The sequence below is a fragment of the Protomyctophum bolini genome, assembly GCF_963924005.1.
Source record: "Protomyctophum bolini genome assembly, chromosome: 15".
NCBI lineage: Eukaryota > Metazoa > Chordata > Actinopteri > Myctophiformes > Myctophidae > Protomyctophum > Protomyctophum bolini.
The window spans coordinates 29,860,341-29,881,575 of NC_137876.1; the positions used below are offsets into that span (position 1 = coordinate 29,860,341).

The 21,235-nt window shown below is 41.7% G+C and overlaps 1 protein-coding gene across 2 annotated transcripts; it reads left to right on the top strand.

Moving 5' to 3' along the window:
* The first annotated feature begins 890 nt into the window (after positions 1-890).
* psen1 (presenilin 1) lies at positions 891-20,878 on the top strand. Of its 2 annotated transcripts, none has more exons than XM_080784536.1 (11): positions 891-1,025; positions 1,679-1,764; positions 4,695-5,053; positions 6,640-6,781; positions 7,205-7,272; positions 8,845-9,065; positions 11,928-12,026; positions 12,284-12,382; positions 12,504-12,701; positions 16,465-16,583; positions 18,506-20,878. In XM_080784536.1, exons 2-11 carry the CDS (start codon positions 1,729-1,731, stop codon positions 18,659-18,661), a joined length of 1,497 nt encoding a protein of 498 aa, XP_080640662.1. In that variant the 5' UTR covers positions 891-1,025; positions 1,679-1,728; the 3' UTR covers positions 18,662-20,878. The 2 variants fall into 2 exon arrangements, with proteins under 2 accessions (XP_080640662.1, XP_080640663.1); XM_080784537.1 differs by having other exon boundaries at positions 4,719-5,053.
* Positions 20,879-21,235: the final 357 nt, after the last annotated feature.

The window sequence follows — 21,235 nt, forward strand, 5'->3', positions numbered from 1 at the left end:
TACAAAATCCTAAACCAGTCAAAATACAAAATCCTAAACCCTGTAAATCTTATAAAACCTTTCTCCAAATAAACAGAAGATTCATATTATTTTACACGAAGGATAATTATGTATACAAGGTTTTCCAGAATTAATGTAACATTTCAAACAAAATTGGCATGCATCATGACAACCAAACAAACATTTTCAAGGAACAATATTATCCGTAGCCTATATATACATCACCACAATAGCTTATTTAATTCCTTTCACTGCACTGCATGACATGGACAGGGAGACTATAACTCCGGGTCTTTAGAAATGGTAATGCTTGGGACGGACCCTTGAGGGTTTTTGTAACACAACACCTGCACCCCTGACACTTGGCGTGATGCTCGTAGTAGACCTGCATGTCCATGATGTCAGCATGATAATTTGAACATCATCTGATTTGGATGACCAGCATATCTATGTATTTGTAATTTTGTATACAACATCATGTTCAGATGCCATCCACGACCCGCGACCCCCCGGCGACCCCCCCTCCCCTCTCACACATTGTGATTACATTTTTAATCAGTCTTCTACGATGATTGAGTATAACCTTTTGTCACATTAAAAGTAAAACACTTTAACTTTAGACCCATGCATAGGCTATATGTCATTTTTCACGGTGATATAAAAAAGCATGCAGACAATAAAATAAAATAAACAATTGGATACAAAAATGTACAAATATATACATGCATACAAAATATAATAATAATAATAATAATAATAATAATAATAATTATTATTATTATACGACATCATTTTCACAAAAATAAATTATATATAAATATAGGCCTAATCATTTTGATCATGCTGAATGCCCCCCCCCCAGGAAGTAGCCTTCAGTAGCAGCCACCGGATGTTCTGTGTGTGAGCCAAGACATGCAGGAACAATAAAGAGACTGGAGGAAAGTACCACGGCTAGTGTGAACGCTTCTTTAAATCACTTCAAACTTCTACATCAAGGCAAGCATCTTCTCTGTTGGTGATCATAGGTAAGAGCCCTGTTCAGCACAGTACGTTGGGCTTTAGCAAACCAAGTTTTCTGCCGCCGACCCAGTGCAATCTTAACATTATTGGCTAACTAGCCACGTTAGCTTGCTACTGCTAATACGTACAGCCCACCTGTCAGTGGATACATACACCTAGTGGTCGTACTAATGGCAGATACTGTGGCAGCAGTGGCACCTGCTTCCATTGCCCATCGGGTTAACCATGAGATTAAACAGCTGCACATTCACCACTGTCACCAGCATGATGTATTTATGTCCGTGTGAATGAATAGCCGACTCTCCATTCAACAAGCTAGTTCATCTCACCAAATTAAGTACCGTACAGCTCGTGAATGTGTTAATATATTGAAGTCCCTAAGTGTGATGTTCATTAAACTGGGCTCTGTTTCTGTAAATCGTGGGTTGGATAAATGACAGCTGGGACTACAACAAAAGAAACACGTAAAACCAGCCCGGGTCCCTATTGATGGCTGCTTTCATATTCATTCCTAAATTGATTGTGCAATCGAACGGTCACTCGATTTTAAATTCCTGGATTTTCTGAACATTGTTTTCCATTCTGTCAAAGATGTATCTCTGAACTCCATTCTGGTGTGCTGTTATCCATTCCAAACGTTCTTTCTTATTCTCATCAGGACGAAAGAATTTGGTTTGCATGTGAGGACAAGTATCTGCCCTGCCAACCATGGCGAACAATGCAGTGGATGTTGAAAACAATATGGTCAGTATAAACGAATGTGCCATCCTTTCTGTCTAACGGTGCAGTTCTAATGTGTTTCCTAATAACTGAGCTAGCATTTTAAATTATTTGCGTTTCAGTGAAAGGCTAATGGAGCACAAAAGAGCTGCATATCTACACTAGCCTCAATTTGCAACACTAGATTCTTAAAAAAAATGGGATGAATCTAGAGTTGCAAATGCAATACCCTCCATTGACAGCCCATTGGTCAAATTGAAATTGCTTGTATTAACGACGTTAAGGTCACCAACATTGCAGCTGTAGGGCAAGCTTGAATTATCCTCTTTCAATCTCAAAAGTGTTTGTTTCATAAAAATCCACTGTAGACATGTAATGACTCATGAGCTACTTTCTGTCTATGCAGGTGATTATATTTATGTGTTGGGGTTTGGAAGCGCTTGTCGGAATTCAGTCAATGAAAGTCAGGTGACTCATTCAGTCAAATTTCAATTTGGTCAATGGAGGGTAATGCAATTCTAGATTCATCCCATTATATATAAAAATAAATCTAGTCTTACAAATTGCGGCGAACATCTACACCACAGTAAGAAATTGTTTACCTGCAATATGCAACTTATTTATGCAAGACTGACAATTTCTACAAAGATGTTTGAATTAGTAGAAAGCCTTGTATACGTTTTTAAGTTACCCATTTGAATGTTATTCTTAGTCTGACATAACATGCCAGGCACTGGCATGACTCATCTTGAGCTAACAAGTGATGGGGAAGTAAATAAGAAACTAATGGCAGTATGTCCCCCGGGGGATCAATAAACGTTCATCTTATCTTATATGATTATGAATGTTTCTGTGCAGTCACTGTTCTTTGATTAGGCGTGTCTTCCTTAACCAACAGAGTGGACAAAGTCCTGTCACAGTTCACTGAGTGGCAGCAGTCAATGTCCACTGTTTATCACACACCAGACATTCATTGTGGGAAATGAACAGCAAATTTTCTTTTTCTTCACCCAGCAGAGTGGTAGTTATTGTGTCCAGCAATTATGTTTCCTATTCTAAATGTCACTTTAGCTGTATTAACCCATTAAGACCTGAGGCTGATTCCACAAATGCCTTCTATATCGGTAGTTCTCAAACGTATTCGTCATTTTTCATCAAACAAATTTTCCAAAAATAGATGTACCACTCTGTTATAGACAACACTAAAATGACACGGATGCCTTCCTGGTTTTAATAGGTTTCACAGAAGCAGTGCTAAAACACCATAGACATAGAAAGGTTGACGCCTCCATAGTCTGTATCTCGAGGAAGGCAAGCTTCTGCACGCGTCACATAAGGGTTGTTCGGTAGGCCAATCATTTTTTCATGCCAATAAAGCTCCTTTGAATTGAATTGATACGTCCAGGAAAAGACGTGCTGGTTGGCCATTAGTCACTTAAGTGGCAGCACTTCCGGCCCACTTCCGCCTTCCCTACGATACAGGTCACTCCAATGAATTGCGGTGGCGAATGAGGCATCTAGGGTTTTATATGGGAGGGACAGGCAAAGTTTAGTTTTTTTCTCAGGAAGCACTGAAGCAGCAGCTATATTGGCACATTAAATTCTTGGCTTAAAAGCGATTTCAGAATATAGCTTACAGTATATCTATGCCACCTAACCAACTGGGGGAACGTAATAGTAGAGAGACCAGCCTCTGCATTTGGCCCTGGGTTTGACGAACATAAACAACACACTATTGTAAAGCAGTGGCTCTTATTTTGCAGAATGGCTCTTAAATTATGCAGAATGGTCTCTGGAGATATGTCTCTGTTTATGCGTACCTGCCAAGGTTGTTTGAAACTCCTCGTGTCTTGACTTGCCAGGCAAGTTTAGTTTGTTGTCCTTGATATGCTCCCTTTATTTTCGCCTGCAGGGACAAAGCATAACATTTGAGTGAGTGGGAATGAGGGCAGTGCTCTGCTCAGTGAATCTGCTACATATATTTAAGGCTGAAAAACAAACGTTGCATGGCCAAATAACTATGTTGGCATATATATTATATAGTATGTAACTTTTCCCTGTGTTTACAATACTTATACTTAATGAAATAATAAATATATAGTTATATAATTTCAGCCACTGGAGGGAGTTTGTGGTGGTGTTTACCTGCAGAAACTGCCTCCCCCCGTAAAAGTGTAACGCTTTATCAGTGTGTCGTCCACAGTAACTGTCCTTGTATTGAGTTGTGTACCCATTCTGCAAACTGTTAATAAATACTTAAATCAATCAATCATAATGCCCTGAGTCTCGCTGTATTTTGGTGTTTACATGGTTTGTTTTCATAGACAGCGATGTTTTTGGACTAGCAAAACAAAACGTGAAAACATCAATACAGTGAGAATGTGTTTTTCTACATAAACACCACCACACTACTCCAGTGGCTGATGACCGCTGGTATTAAGGGAGATAATGTATATATTTTATTTTTTGAGGGGCACTAGCCCCTCCTATATACAGCTTTTGTCCTCACACGTCTCAATATTTGCCATTGACAATGAAAGGAGAAATTGGGTCAAATGTCTGCCATATATGACGTAAATGTTGTCCCCACACGTCTCATATTTGCCGTTGACAATGAAAGGAGAAATGGGTCAAATGTCCGCCAAATATGACCTAAATGTTGTCCCACACGTCTCATATTTGCGAAATTGAGAAATTATGTCGAATGTCTGGCTTGTTTGCTAAATATGCTGTAAATTTGTGGCGACACAAACATTAAATGCCATTGACAATGAAGGGAAAATGTACATCTTATTTAGATGAGCTAACCAATCATAAATAAATTCAGTTGTTTATGAGATGATGGATGATGTATAATGATAAGAGTACACTTCACACAGGTGTGATTTTCTTTTTATTGTTTTATGTAATTCCAGGTATTGTGTGGAAGACCAATACCCTGTCTTTTTTTATAGATTTTGCTCTCCCTCTCCCCCCAGCCAACTAGCGAGGCAACAGAGCCCAGTCAGCCATCCGAAGAGGTTGGTGTAACGAGAGTCCGGTCCAGGGGGGGAGGAGGAGGAGGAGGAGGAGGCGGTGATGGTGGTACTGATGGAGGAGGCAGTGGGACTGGGGCAGAGCAGAATGGACAGCCCCCCACGGCCCGACAGCCCCGGGTGGTGGAGAGCGTGGAAGAGGAGGACGAGGAGATGACGCTGAAGTACGGCGCCAAGCACGTCATCATGCTCTTCGTCCCCGTCACCCTCTGCATGGTGGTCGTCGTGGCGACCATCAAGTCGGTCAGCTTCTACACGCAGAACGACGGACAACGACTGTGAGTGCGGTGGCATTAGTTAGGTTTTAGTGTTCACTTTTAGCGGTGAACTCCAGTAATGTTTGCTCACAAGAGCAAATGAAGATGATCATTAGTAAGTTTTAGTTGTAACAGTATAGAATCAAAGTATATGACTTCATGGATTAATGTTTTAAATGTTAGAAGTGGGCTATGTAAGCTTTACTGCAGTTCTGTCAGGTATCACCCATAACCTTATATTGTCAGATGGTAGTAGAGCATGGCAGCTCTTACTTAGGGATGCGCCCTGCTGCAGCAGCAATACAGCACAACACAATGGAAAAATGCACAGCATGTGATTAAACAAAGGGAGCACTTCATGGCCTTGTGGCCCATGGGGATTAATTTAACTGTCAAAAACCAAAGGGATGGAGTTGGAGGAGTAGATGAGATTTTGCAGCAGTAATTTTAGTGTTTTAAGTTTTGTACACAGTGATTGTGAGCCACTGCATACTTGCATAGTGTCATTTAGTGTCCTGCCAGAACAACATTTTAAATTTACACTTTACTTCTGTTGTATTTTTGATTAATTCAGAGTTTAGCTATTGCATGAATATGTTTAATAATCTCTGACGATTGTGGGCTCACTGTAAAGCATTATTCATTCGGTGGTTGCTGGTGACCACCGAACTACAACATAACGTCACGAGCCGCGGTGAAGAGAAAACCACCGCCCCAGCCCTTCTCTCTGTTTTTACTCACCACCGCTCAACGTTATTTCAGCTCCGGTGGTCACCTCACCACTGAAAATCCAGACTATGAATGAGCCTTAACAATGTTTAATTTTACACTCTTGACAAGTGATTGTGTACTGTATGCAGTGATTGTCAAAGGCATTTGTTTCAATTATTTTAAGTAATGAAGGAGCAAAAGCATAATGCAAAAGCATAATGATAAACGCTGAAAGTGTAGTTATTAATTCCTTCAACAATCCACCTGCCAACAATATCAAGCTGAAGCTGGACCCCATATATAATTCAGAGCTAGGAATCTGTTATTAGATTTTTTAGAATATAGTTCTGTGCCATACCACTAGATGGAGACAATGCTGTATAATTGCAAACATATCAACCACATTACTGAAGTAACAGCCTATAATAAAGAACACTCATAATGGTTCAATCAAAACTTCAGCAATTTATTATAGAGCTTTTATTATGCAAATCGTTGCTAAAATATTATGATATAAATGTTGTGTTTACTGCAAACAGTAACATTAACTAAATGGTTGCCAATGGACGAAGGTTTTCACATAAAGCACTGTACCTGTACTGTGATCAGCCTCTTATGAGACTAGACAATCAGAAACTGTGACACAGACTGGGAGAAATAACTTCTGTATCAGATTTGTATTCTTTTCAATTACAGAATATATAAAATGTAATACTAAAATGTGTATTAAATATTAGAAAATGTATGGAAATTTTAATTTATTGACCAATATAAGTGTATTTTTATGGCGATTATTCTCTCGGTTACATTTTGTATTAATCGAATAATCTTGAACAAGTACACCATCACTGGTCAGGACATGTGACTGAAATAATGCTTTCTAATGCAATCCATAGGATATACACACCATTTACTGAAGACACGGACACTGTAGGGCAGAAAGCCCTCAACTCTATTCTAAACGCCATCATCATGATCAGTGTCATCATCGTCATGACTTTGGTGCTGGTACTGCTCTACAAGAACCGCTGCTACAAGGTACAGTATGGGCTACCTAGTGTCCCTACTTAGGGAATGACGCGCTGTGATTGGCCAGTAGTCACTTTAAATGTTTTTTTTTTTGTGGCTTTCGCCTTTTTATGGAGGGACAGACAGTAGGCTGACAGGAAATGGGGAGAGAGATGGAGGGAAGACATGCAGTAAAGGCCGTCGGGATCGGGAGTCGAACCCGCGGCACACTGCCAGACTGGATTACCAGCCAAGGTGCCTGGACCGCTGAGCCACGGCCAGGCCCCAGTAGTCACTTTGAGTGGCAGTGTGCTTTGCCTCCGCCATATTGGATAGTCAATAATATGGCGGCCTCCATAAGATGCATATCGCTCCAATGAACTGCAGCGGCGTCTGTGGGTAGAAACACCATGGTAATTCCATCCTCATGGCTTTGACCTCTTGACCCTACAGGTGATTCAAGGCTGGCTGTTCCTCTCCTCTCTCCTCCTGTTGTTCTTCTTCTCCTACATCTACCTCAAGTAAGTCCAGTCAGTCCTACAAATAATACTCACCCTTACCAAAATAGGGAGTGAGGGTGAATGTGGTTAACCTCTAGCATTTGTTCTGAAGCTAGGTTTTTCAATATGTTTTACAATATGTTCTTGGACAGGAAGGATTTCCTGTCCAAGAACATATTGTAAAGATTCATAACCTTTGGGCCGTAAACCTGCTTCCCCTTAGATTGAGATCAAAGGAAAAGATAAAGGTCAAGTAGAGTTAGAGTGTTAGACATTATGTTGACCTTTTCCTGCACTCTCTCATCATTAAGTAGGTGTAGGTAGGTGTCTCTGACGCAACTCTGCTCTGGATTAAATTGTTGTCCTCCCTTCTGACTGTCTCTTTGTATTTCTCTACATTTTTCTCTGTCCCCGCTCCCTCTACTGTCTGTCTCCTATACTGTCCCTCTCCCTCATTGTCTCTTTCTCTCTGTTGCACTGTCTCTTTCCCTTCATCTTTTTTTTTTTTTACTTAAATTTATCCCACGATTTTGTAACCCAGTTTTTCTTATCACCCAGTGCCAATTATCTAATGTAATCCTGGGCGCTACACTTCCTCTGCCAACCTGGGGGGGCAGCGGACTGACCTCATGTCTCCTTCTATGCATGAGGAGTCCAAGCTGCTTCTTTTCACCTGACAGAGGGGAATTTCCCCGGCCGGACGTAGCGCGTGGAAGGGACACGTTATTCCGACCAGTTCCTTTCCCCTCCATCAGGCGCCCCGGCTGGCCAGAGGGAGGTAGTTTTAGAGACCAGGATTACGGCATGTTTTTGTGAGGGTATCTACCCTAGGGGACACGGGGAGAACATGCAAACTCCACACAGAAAGGCCCTATCGCCAACCCCCGCCTCGGGTATGGGCACTGATGATGCGGAGGAGGGAACACGCCGCCAGTGCCCACAGCGTCCCCAGCGGGAATCGAACCCAGGACCTTCTAGCTGTGAGGCGACAGCACTACCAACTGTGCCACCGTGCCCCCTTTCCCTTCATCTTTAACACATTTTGTACATAATACGTCCTGAAACGTCATAAGGATTGGAACCGAGAGGTGCCTTAGACGTCTGTGGACGTCCTAGCAACGTCCAAACGACGCGGGGCGAGATAATAATATTCAGAATAATTACTTTTTTTTTTTTTGGCATTTCGCTTTTCGCTTGCCGTATGCTAACGCTCTGTGAAACTATTAGCTTGTCATTGACTCCCATGTTAGCGCGGCGGAAAGAATGACTCGTATCTCCTCATCCAGGGCGCTCTCCGTGGTGATGAATGGATCGATATGCTGGCGCTGCGTTTCTGCTCCTCATCCGTCTCTCCCGCAAAATATGAACTCTTTTTGGAGCGTATATAAATATATTAAGATGATCGGAGATTGTGATGGCACTTTGTCAGTCAACTTTTTTAAGAAAGTATTTCCGGTTCATGGCTTTCAAAATAGAAGCGATCACTACTCTGGCGATTACTCTGGCGCAAGCAGCGCCTTTATTTTGATGCAGTTCCGGTACTAAATGTGTTAACTGTCTCTCTCTCTCTCTCTCTCTCTCTCTCTCTGACAGAGAGGTTTTCAAGACCTACAACGTGGCCATGGACTACATCACTCTGACGGTGATCATCTGGAACTTTGGTGTAGTGGGGATGATCTGCATCCACTGGAAGGGGCCCCTGCGTCTCCAGCAGGCCTACCTCATCATGATCAGTGCCCTCATGGCTCTGGTCTTCATCAAGTACCTGCCAGAGTGGACCGCCTGGCTCATACTGGCCGTCATATCCGTCTATGGTAAAACATACATATTCCTTCGCCTTCAATGTCTTTGGCCCTCCAGCCCACTTACTTTGTTTGGCACGAGCCAATTTGAATTTGATCAGTACGATGGTTCATGCAAGGTCATACACACACACACACCGTCTTGGTGTGTCCGTCTTGGCTACTGATTTAGAATGCATTTGCCACACGGTTTGCCACTCACTTTATGCATGCACTTACCCTCTAAAAACTAAGAATGGTAAATGGTGCATTTATATAGTGCCTTTAACCAAGGTGCTTTACATAGATTGTGCATTACATTCACCCATTCATACACTGATGGCGGCGGAAGCCATGCAAGGCACCAACCAGCACATCGGGAGCAATTGGGGGTTCAGTGTCTTCCACAAGGACACTTCGACACTAAGGTCGCATTCTCACCTAATACTTCGGTAGACTCGAATGCGTATGGGAGGAGAAATGGGATTCTTGCATATTTAATTGGCTACGGTTTGCCTTCACACTGTCATGATCCGCAGCAATTGGAAACGCAGCAGGGGGGACCTTTATCAATGTGTTACATTCATAAACTAGCCTACACAGTGAAATGATAAATCTATGGTGATAATTATACTCATAACGTGCATTATGTGTCGTGCCGACGGTCTGGGACTGCCCCCCCCTCTCTCGCTCTCTCACTATAAGCACGCAGCCACGCACGCACTGTTCTTTTGGGCATGGAGGCACAGCGCTGAGCGCACTGATATAACAGACAGCAGCGCAAAATGTTTACAAGTTTATCGAGATGAAAGTTCCTACTCCCCACTAGTCCCCACGCAGTGACAGCACTCCATGTTTACGGCACGCACAGACAGACAGAATATTCTGTAGGCTATAATACTATTACACTGCACTGCAGTGTTTGTGTTTTCTTAAGCAATTGATTAATGTACTCGTCCTCATTTCGATCAGGGCTTCAGTCTCCACTCTCCTCATTCGACCACGTCTATCCACGGTAACGGGACATCTTTGCGCTGCGTAAAATATGCCTTCTCCGTCTCCAACTGTGTTCAGCTCCTCACCCGCCTGACGTATGTTTGCTTCATTTCCTGTATTTGCTGCGGATTGCATTCACACCTGCACCGAATCGTAGTCAAGCGCGATTGGAAGCGAAGCAAAACCCCCGTTTTTGCTCGGAGTAAAATGCGGTTCTTTGTTGCGCATTAGGATTCGAAAGAGCCTTCACACCTGCCAAACGAAGCGCACTTTCTGAAAATGCGCAGCAGGATTCGTTTTAATCGCAGCAAAGCTCTCTGGTGAGAATGCGACCTAACTCTAGGGGAGCCCGGGTTCGAACTGGGAACCTTGCGGTTACCATCCGGCCAGGTGTGGGCGATATTGTTATAAACATAGTTGACTATACAATGTCTCCACGATATGCCGTTTCAGAGATATAGTGATCGATATGTCATGATGCAGTGAATGCACATTCAATGTTTTGCAGTTCTATACCTAACTATTCACTGATATCAGATTCACAATGCGATTCTTCACGCTTTGTTTCCCCTGACAAATGACAGAGAAATATATTTATTTTTATTGTGGCTTTGATCCAAATTCTAAACATGCTGGGTGCAGCTGCAGAACTTGTGGTGTTCAATGCACAGGGTCCCATGGCCATATATTATCATGTGTTTGTGTGAATCATAGCGATGATCTGATTGGCTGATCACCCCATAGAGATGATTTGATTGACTGAGTAAAGTACATATTGAGGATAAAAAGTGATGACGGAAAAGTATTTTTTACTGTGGTTTTATACTAGTGTGTGTGTGTGTGTGTGTGTGTGTGTGTGTGTGTGTGTGTGTGTGTATAGAGCGTCACAATAAGGGATAGTGGTATAGTGGTGTGTAGAGTGTCACAATAAGGGATGACAAACATCTCTTCATGCTTTACTGAGAGTAAGGGATGTGGCTTCAGGGCTGCCACTTGCAAACAGAAAATGTGGGGAAACAAATCTGAGAAATGTGAGCCAAATCTTAAATCCACCAGTATGTGAGCTAAATCTTAAATCCACCAGTATGTCAGCTTAAGAGCCACTTTACAAGCCAAGATAAAGGCAGATGTCCTGCAAGCTGCCTTTTCTTCCAGAGAGGTAGACCATTGGATACACTGTCAGTTTCTCAGTCTGCCAAAAACTTTGCTGAGATGGCATAGAAAGAATGTGATTTCTTTTGAGAGGGAGAACAGACATCAGCGATTAAGGTGCAGATATAAACAAATGTGACCACTGCAGCATATACAGTACATCATGTTAATGTGAATACAGTTAGAATATCATTATTAAGTTTTATTTATTGAATGTTACATTATTTTTATTAAACACATGCTAGTGTGTGGCGACTCTTTTCTTTGTTTTAATTTAGTACTGTATTTGTATATTTCTGTATGATTTTTCTTTAAATGTAAAAGCTTTGTGCCAAGCAAACTCCATACTACATCAGGTTCCTCGAACAGGTTAGGTTGAGCCCCTCATGTTAAATGTTTTGCTTGTGTTGACATTTTAGTCATCTAGCTGGGATTTGTATACAACACATGGCAGCTTTAGAAATAAACATCAGGACAGGGCCCAGCTTTTTGCCAAAGGACAAATAAAGTTTGACATCAACTGCTGTAGGGATCAGACCTATGATCTTATGATAAGGGATAGACTCCCTTAAGCACAAGGCTGCCCTGCCACCGTAAGTGAAACCAGAAACACGGGATGTAATCACTCAAAACGCAGGCCTCTGGTTATCACACATGTCATCTCTGCACACTGACCCTCTCAAAGAGCTCTTTGTCTGTTCTCTGATAACATGGTCTGTCTGGAATCTGTCCCCCACTCCTCCACAGATCTGTTAGCCGTCCTGTGTCCCAAAGGCCCTCTGAGGATCCTGGTGGAGACGGCTCAGGAGAGGGACGAGCCCATCTTTCCAGCTCTCATTTACTCCTGTAAGATTTATTTATCTTTTACTCTCTGTTAAGATTTAATTATATATTTTCATGGTGATAGCACAGAGATATTGGCTAATAAATATAACGCATAAATAAGAATTGTATTCATTGGGGTGAAGTATAGTATGTTCAAATGTGAAATGGTGGGGAATATGCTCACTTATTGTGGCAAAGGGAATAACACACACAAGCTGTGCTGTTTTTCATGAACTGAATAAATAACTTTTTGTATGCCTGTCTTCATTTGATAACAGCTACCATGGTGTGGCTAGTCAACATGGCAGATACAGAATGGCCGCCTCCTAAGAGGAATTCAACTGAAACAGAAGCAGCATCTCCACAAGAGAGTCAAGGTGTGTGTGTGTGTGTGTGTGTGTAAATAATTGGATGGATTCTTAAATATCCTTTATCCAATCCCTTACTCTAATTCTGCACTCTGTGTAATCTGTTGTCATTTGTCTGTACGTGTTGTAGACTCAAATCCATCGTCTCCAGTAGCAACTCCCCCGGCGCCGTCGAGTCCTCCGCCAGAGGAGGAAGGAGGATTCACACCCAACTGGGTGGGGCAGCAGCAGCACCAGCTCGGGCCCCTCCAGTCCACAGAGGAAACTAGGAGACAGATTCAACAGATGCCCTCTGCTCGCCCCCCTGTAGAGGATGACGATGAGGAGAGTGAGTGCAGAAAGTCTCAATACTACTTAGTTTGGTTGCATTTAGTGTATCAATTCTTAGTTTAGGTTAGTTCGTTTTCAGAATTAATTAATTCATGTCAAGTAAATCAAACTCTTAGTAATGCTGGCATCACTGAATGATCTAAATAGGCAATAAAACAAAGTGAAAATCCCTGAGTTGGTGACATTATAGTACAAAAGACCACCATGAGAGAAGGCTAAAGCATCAAGAAGTTAAAGAGGATGGAGACTTGCAATTAAAGGGGCAATGCCATGATTATGGTCCCTTTTCTGTTTTATGTGTATGCATGGAGTTGACATTACACCTCTGGACCACCCGGTGTGGTTGAACTGTGAGTATAGATAGATAGGCCTTGTGGTTGGAGAATATGCCCTGAGTTTGTAGGTCGGGGGTTCAATAGTCTTTGGCATACCAAGTCATACCAAAGACTTTTAAAATGGTACCAAAAGCTTCCCTGCTTGGCACTCAGCATCACGGAATGGATTGGGGGTAAGTTCCGACATGAGTAGTGTCAAACACACAAAGCCGTGCATAGGAGTGGCTAACACCCCTCAAAATTATTTTTATAACTAAGATAGCACATACATTTACAATTTAGGCATTTAGCAGATGCTCTTAATCCAGAGCGATTTACATTAAGCAAGAACAAAAAAGCATCATACATCACATAAAATCACATAAAAAGCATTTATCATGAAACATGCGTAAGCTAAGAACGTAACAGTGGAATATCTATATAATGAAACTATACATATATACTATACTATGCTATACATATGTACTATGACGTGCTATGGCTACATACAATGCATAAAGAGATTTTAAAATACGACCCAACTTTCATGCTTCCATGGACTGAGGTGCTTCTGTTTTGTCACGTCATGCACGTAGCGCCGTAGCCGCATGAGCTGCGGTTGGTCTAATTTCAATGGGACAGACATGCGTCCATACACATACAGACAAACCCTGTTCAGCCATGCACACATGAGTGTGGAAGTGCATGCATGCACCAAAGCAAGGCAAAATAACTGATGTTCACCACACTGTTGCATTTGAAATTGCAGAGAATGTAGTTACGTTTACGTCAATGTGAATCTAACTTCCACAGTCAAGGCCCACTGTAAGTTATGGGGAACTGACAGTAATTATCCCCTAATCTATAATTTACTGTATTTGCCACTCTACACAGGGTGAATTACGATCGGGGAATTGGGAGGTGCTCTGTGTCTTCCTCAGACGTAATCACGTTTAGAATTGTCGTACTTAACCCCTCATGCATACATGCGTGGCAGCCAGGGTATTATAAGCACTGCTATCTGAACAAAAAAGGTCTGGTACTATGGATGGGTGGAGTTTCATGGACCTTGGTGGGGGATGATATGTATAGGCGGCATTTTGGGTTGAAAAGTTCAAAGGTAAATCAATATTTTCTTTTTCATTCTGTACTGTAGTATTTTTATAATTGGCATTTTACAGTGACTTATTATCAAATCTCATATCTTCTGGCAATACTGGTTGCCGATTGCCAGGGATTAAAGTTTAGATGTGTTCTCAAAGATTGATGTCCAAAATGAGTTTGTAACAAAAATGATTCATACATTGTAACTTGTCCATCATTACAGCAGACACATTATTTTTTAAACGCACACAGACAACCAGCCCTCCTGAACACAAAAAAAAAAAAGATATCTGCTTGCATTCCGTTCTCTTGCATATTGTACCTTAGTGGGGCTTTCTGTAGTCATTGGTCATGGTGTGGTGGGGGAGAGGAGAGCGGGCTTAGTGTCCCATTGGCCGTGGGGCTAGTGTCCCATTGGCTGTATAGGGCTAGTCTCCCATTGGCTTAGAGGCCAGCCAATCATGAAAATCTTGACCAAAAACGCGATCTGAACCCAAGATAAATGTATTTTTCTAAATCTGATAACATGGAGGCGGATGCCAGGCAAATTTTTCAATTCCAGTTCATTTCCGGTTGTATGCGTCTCCTAGCCATAGACCGAAAGGTCTATGGCTCTAAGCCTCCTTTGGCTCTGGGGTCTCTCGTGCCATCTTACAGGGAAGGAAGCCACAGACGCTTCCATGTGCGTCACAGAGCGGACGTTCGGTAGGCCAAATCGGAGGCAGGTGGGGGCGGGTATTTGAGTGGCAGTGTGCCTTCCGCACTTCCGCTTGTCTTCTGTCTTGGCCGCTGTAATTCCTTGTCGAGACGCAACAAAACGGTTTTAGCGTTCGTCATAGCGGTATGATATGTCCTGTTGCATGTCGGCACATGGTGGCGCATGTCGACGCAACTACATGCGTCTACTCGCGTCTCGCATGGTTGCAAGGAGTTGCATTGCGACCCTTTGGTGTGCTTTGGGCTTTAGATATAATATACTAATATCCATCTATCTTTAAACTACGGACCATAAAGCTTAATTAATATAACTTAAATCAAAACAGAAAATGTTATGGAACATAAATTGTAAACAAAATGTAACTACACAACCACAACAATACTTATTATTCTTACTATTGCTTGCCCCAGCCTCAGTATAAATCTCTGCCCTGTTTTCACAGTAGACAAATTCTGTGAACACCAGTCTTTACTTGCATTGCTACATGTAGTAATCTTCCAGTTCCCTAATCTCAGTCTTTATAGGAATGTTTTATGACTTTCTCTTTTTCTGTGAAATTAATGCGTGTGTGTTCCTGAACATGTCTCTGAATAACCTTGTATGTCTGACAGCAGGGACTGGTTTTGGTAATGGCAGATTTCAATGTGATTATTCACACCAATTACTAGTTTTCACAACTGTACTTTTCGGGGGGCCCTCCTGTTCCTTCTCTCACATGAAGCCTCCCAAGAAAATACTAGGTAGGAACCCAAGTTTTACTGTATAATTACAGTCCAGAAGCAAATTTGTATCCCTCCCTAAATGTGGCGCCCTGCCATTTGTGGGTCCCCACTGTTAGGATCACTGTAGGAATAATTGTCAGAGCCTTGCTCTCCTTACTACTGGTTACGTTGGGATTTTGGTCATATATGTAGATATCTTGGAACAATTATGCTGCGGCCATTTTGCATTGAAAGGTGGTCAAGCAAGTATTAATAAAGACACATTGTTTTGTTAAAGGTGTTAAAGAGCTTTATATTCTGATAAAGAGACATTGCTATAGAGTGTTTGTCCCGGTATAAGGGGTCTCCCTGCTCTCCAACTCTAAAATAAACAACAAAGCATTTCCAGGTCGTTATACCAGCTGTTTAGACAGTATTTAGGAGTTCTCGCTCCTGATTGGATACTGGTGATAAGATACAAAGAAGTGAGCAGACAACATTGGAATTTAGAACACTATGAAATTGAATTTGATAAATGGGTACTCTTCTGATTGGCTGAAATTGGCAAATTTCTGTTTACTAAAGAGCCGGAGATAAAGGGAGATCCTGTTGTTGAAGGAACACGACTATAACAATTACTACTATTAGAATATAGAGCTTTAACCTTTCTAACAAATATAGTTTAGTTTTACCCCAAAAACATACATTTACACTACCTTTTAAACATGGATTTGCTAGGTGAATCCACAATGCACTAGTACCCACATAATTGTGACACCTCAGGTTTGAATCCATCTTGAGACCTGTGTAACGTTAGATGTCTTCTATAATGTCTTCTTCCCGTCTCTCCACTGTAATCTCCAACAGAGCAGAAGTTGAAATAATCATTAAAATGCTTAAAAGTGAATGCGGTTGTGTTCTCAGGGGGTGTAAAGCTGGGCCTGGGAGACTTCATCTTCTACAGCATGTTGGTGGGGAAGGCTTCGGCCGCAGCCAGCGGAGACTGGAACACCACACTTGCCTGCTTTGTGGCCATCCTCATTGTGAGTAACCACATGTGTTTACTTTAGTGTTGGGCTAGGCAGCACTTACTAGAGGAGGCTGAACAAAAAGGACACACACATCTATATACCTAATATAGGCTGGTTGCTGGATCAAAATAAATTCACAAATGAAAAACATCTGCACCATTTTATGCTCCCAAATATATCTTTATTGAAGTGGTAACGTTTCGGGCCGCAGCCCTTCCTCAGACCTTCAAGGAATGAGTAGACAATTTATATAGTGTGACATACCACACCTGGCCCATCAACCTTCAGTCCCAATTACTGTAGCCGATCAGGTGACTTTGACAAAAGTGATATGTACAAGTATATCCATTGCATAAGATATATACAATACATTCATATTTGTCCCAAACATTTACAGACATTGTAACCATATACACAGAGAACTCAGGCTGACAAAGCCATCATGCTGCTACCTAAGAGGTGCCTCTTGTCTACTCTAAGTAAACAAGTAGGGACAACTAAATACTTGATCAAATAGGCAGCACTGCCACTCTGGTACAGAATGATAATATCTACTGAGCTGAGACTGGTACACATACTTTCCCATGATGCAAACCATATACTGTTAAGCAGGGGTTCTCAACCTGTGGATCCCCACAGCCCAGAGGACAGTAAAGTGCTGATAAGATGTCTCTGTCTACCTGTATAACCCAGTGTCAAATGGGACATGTAATTGTTGACAAAGGTAATGAAGTTATATAAAGCAGACTGCACACAGAGTTTTATTAAAAGTCACCGATCGCCAAGAACGACATTGAACAAGTTATTATTATGAATCCAGAATCACCAGTCTTATATTTACCAGTTCTTGGCGTCTCCGTCTTCTGGCAACGCTTTGCTTCCGCGTTGTGACGTCATTGAATAATTTCCCTTCGTCCACTATCTTTAGCGATTATCTTTTCCTCGGAATTGAAGCTCTGATTGAGGTGATCATACAGAACGATGTTTAGGAGCTCAATAAAAAATCCCCAGGACCTCGTGGCACTATTAGCGCTTCTGACGAAAGCGACAGTAACTAGCGGCTGCCCCGGAAATGAAAAATCAGCTGGCGGCTCTTCAAAATAAGCTCTCGGCGACTGAAAAGCGTGGCGTGACAGACCCAACCTTGAAGTTAATCGCATATGGGAAGGAGTTAAAATGTTAAAAGAAAGGTCTTAATTTCATGCAAGCAAACTGCAAGGATGTATTGTAAGGATTTGGTGTAAGTATCAATTATTTACATCCATATATTCATTTTAAGTCATGTTTGCTTTATTTACACAGAATGGCATACAGAAACCATTTGGTGCGCTACAGGAGCACCTTAACAGTCACTTTAATAAACTGAAAACAAGGCAACAGAACATTCTCAAATGTTGAGATGGAAAACATCAGATGGAAAGTCTTGTGGCCATTCTTGTCATGACTGCAACACAACCTAAGTTTGTTTTGGTGCCTGACCACAATCATATCGGTCTCTCAACACTTTTGTGTAGGAGTGTTTAGGCTGAGTAACGGTGTGATCTTTGTCAGAGCGGAATCAGTTTTGCAACCACTCTCCTATGTATGATTTCAGTCATACTCTAGTTAGTGTAAATGCATTTTAGAATAAATATGTCCAGTAATTCAAGATTCTATTCTAAAACAAATATTTCAAAAGCAAAGATCAGTAACTCATAATGTACTTAACTGCAGTGATCATTGGATGTATGCTTTAAAATGGTGGATATCACATTTTGATTTGATGTGATATGATTCATGTTTGGATTGCATTGGAGCCCTCAGTGTGTGAGTGTTTTGTTGTTATTCTGTATACTGTTCGTCACTCAGCACCTGCCCAAACTTGGGTTGGGGATGTGCATGTCGTTTCTCTCTTTTCATACTTCATGTTTGGAACATCTCCTTCCTCTACACAGGGCCTATGTCTGACCCTCCTACTCCTCGCCATCTTCAAGAAGGCTCTTCCAGCCCTGCCCATTTCTATTTTCTTCGGCCTGGTCTTCTACTTCGCTACAGACAACCTGGTACGGCCCTTCATGGAACAACTAGCACTGCATCAGTACTACATTTAGCAGGACTCTGGCCTCCATGCAACCCTCAACCACCACCCACCGCACCCATAGCTGTCTGGTGAACAAGCTGTGTTCCCCCTCACAATCGGGAACAACGGGCAGCCTCGGGGCCTCCCCACTTCCTGCCGGATCTTTCACAAGAACCTGTCTCCTCTTACGTGTGTGTTCATGACTGGACACAAGTTATTTTTTTGTTCTGCCTTGGATAACAACAATTGTTGTTTTTAAGCTATGATTTTTAATTTCCTTCATTTGATCATTTGTTTTGCAAAAGTGATCTTGCGCCTCTTATGAGGCGATGTGTGGCCATGGTTTGACTGCGGCTTGAGGGAGGTTTGCTTGACTTTGGGACCTGAACTACTTCTACCTACCAAAGGCAATCCAAGTATGAGGAAATATGAGGGACTAATTCATAAAATGGCAATGTCTCCAAGGCCTTCATTTCATTTTTATGGACATAATGTGACATTCTGTGAACGGTAATAATGATGATAATACTGGAATTGTAAAGTTGAGTGTTTCCAGTTCTTCCATTGTGTATGAGCTGTCCCATAAGAGCATGCTTCCACCGTGACTCTTAAATGACCTGTTCTTTTTTTCCCTTTTTTCCCCTGCTGCTTGTTGGGAGAAATGGTTGGCTTGTGGGAGGGGATGTTTTTTTTTCTTTATAAAATAGAAAAGAGTAATGCAACAAATACACAATTAAACAAGACAATTGAATGGGGATTAACAGAGAAAATGTGCCCATAGGTGTGCCTTTTGTTGCATCTCTTTGATTCAAACTGTTCCCCGAGTACGACTGCCTGGTCCCCGCAACCGAGTACACTTCATTCAACGCTTTCACATTACAGCGATCCGTATCCGAGTACACTTCAATTGGTCCCGACTTGAGACTAGATCATCATTTATTGCACCTTTTTATTGGTTTTATAATACAACTTTCCATATCAGCCGTTTATTTTATATGTAATCCCCTCATTCCTTCCCTGGTGATGTACCCGTAGCCTCCCTCTGGCAAGCGTACCATTGAAAAATAGAAACTTTTTTGAAATTGTTGCACAGAACTCTACTCTACCTATACATTGATTCTTGCATTCAGTGTAGCTGGTTCCAGCAGGTCCTCCGTGAACAGAATGCATCTGTTGCGTGCCCTGTGTAGCCCAAGGTTTATCAGACACACTGCACAACAGCTCATACACAACAGGATATATGGAAAATGTTGATCATTTTGATGTGGAAAACGTGTGTAGAGTTACCTTTTAGATTTATGTTGTGACGTGGCCTCATCAAGAGATTCACTATTGACCTTTGTACCGTTTTTTTTTACCAAGTTCACACAGAACAAATAATTGAATAAAAAGTGTGGGAACGTAGTTTCAGGGTTAGGGTAGGGTTTTCCACAGTCTCATCTGGGACCTGTCCAGTGCCTTGTTCATGGGCACTTCATTAGTGGACATGTGGGAAGTGAACAGTGTTGTTTATTCACTTCGCCCTGCCCAGACTTTTCCCCAGCTCATTTGAGGAGTCAAACCTGCAATTTTCCGGTTACGAGCCCGTTCTCTAACCTTCAGGCTACTGCTGTACCCACTTTGCTTTCCTGGTGCTGTCTTGGACTGTGCACTTCATGCATCGAAGACTTAAATGATGTAGAATAAATTGGCAGATGCTGTTTTGTTAAGATATGCAGAGGTGAAACTTTTAAGATTAGGGCTTATCCTACAGGGTTCCTACACAGGTCGAGAAAATGCCTTAACAGCCTAGAAAATGTTGGAATAGGACCAAAAAATAGTTTTTCAGTCTGGTACTGTAGACACCATATCGGTTCACAAAGCTGTGAAAAACTATCCTAAGTTAAGTGATATTTAGTAGTGTTGACTAAATTCAGCGGCCCTGTTGCTCTGTTTCCATCACATTAAACAGCCACTGAAATGTCAGAGGATTTTGAACCTGCAGAAATGTGTAGGAACCCTGCAAGCGCTAGGATCCATGGCTTCTCATACATGAGAAGGTTTCAATGATTGCTCTTTAAATGCACTCAAATGTAATGCTTCCTTCCTGGGGCAAAATCTGCACACAATGGGAATATTAAAATACATATGCTGCGACTGTTTTTCTTCCATGAAAAAGGTTGGGTGACTGACCTTATTTTTTCTGTATTTCACATGTGTATGCAATTTCATTTCAGATTTTGTTCCTTTTTTTTAAATAAAAAATAAAACAAAACTAAGTATATATCTTTGTCTAAATTACATTAGGCTTGCTTGGATTGGACTTGGAATTTGTCTTGGGTTTATCTTTGAGCTCAACCAGTATAAATCACTAACGGGTTTATTCTTTCAAATATGCTATATAATGATATCTTATCTTTTTTAAATTATGATTACATTTGTTATCCCTCATTCTTTTTGTTGTTATTAAGGGTATACACCACTTTTTGATTGTGGCCATTTCACTTGAAATCCTCTATATATATTTAACTATACCTTTGCTGTTTTCTTTACAAGTTATTAAGTCTCCTCTTTTGTCCATATTGAGCATAGGCTCATCTGGTTCCACACAACAGAATTGCACAAC

Bases quoted from the DNA above. Each gene is read 5' to 3' on its own strand.
- psen1 (XM_080784536.1), top strand. From the start codon at position 1,729: ATGGCGAACAATGCAGTGGATGTTGAAAACAATATG. The intron at 9,066-11,927 runs GTAAAACATACA...ACTCCTCCACAG, and splicing joins GGCCGTCATATCCGTCTATG to ATCTGTTAGCCGTCCTGTGT. The intron at 16,584-18,505 runs GTGAGTAACCAC...TCCTCTACACAG, and splicing joins GCTTTGTGGCCATCCTCATT to GGCCTATGTCTGACCCTCCT.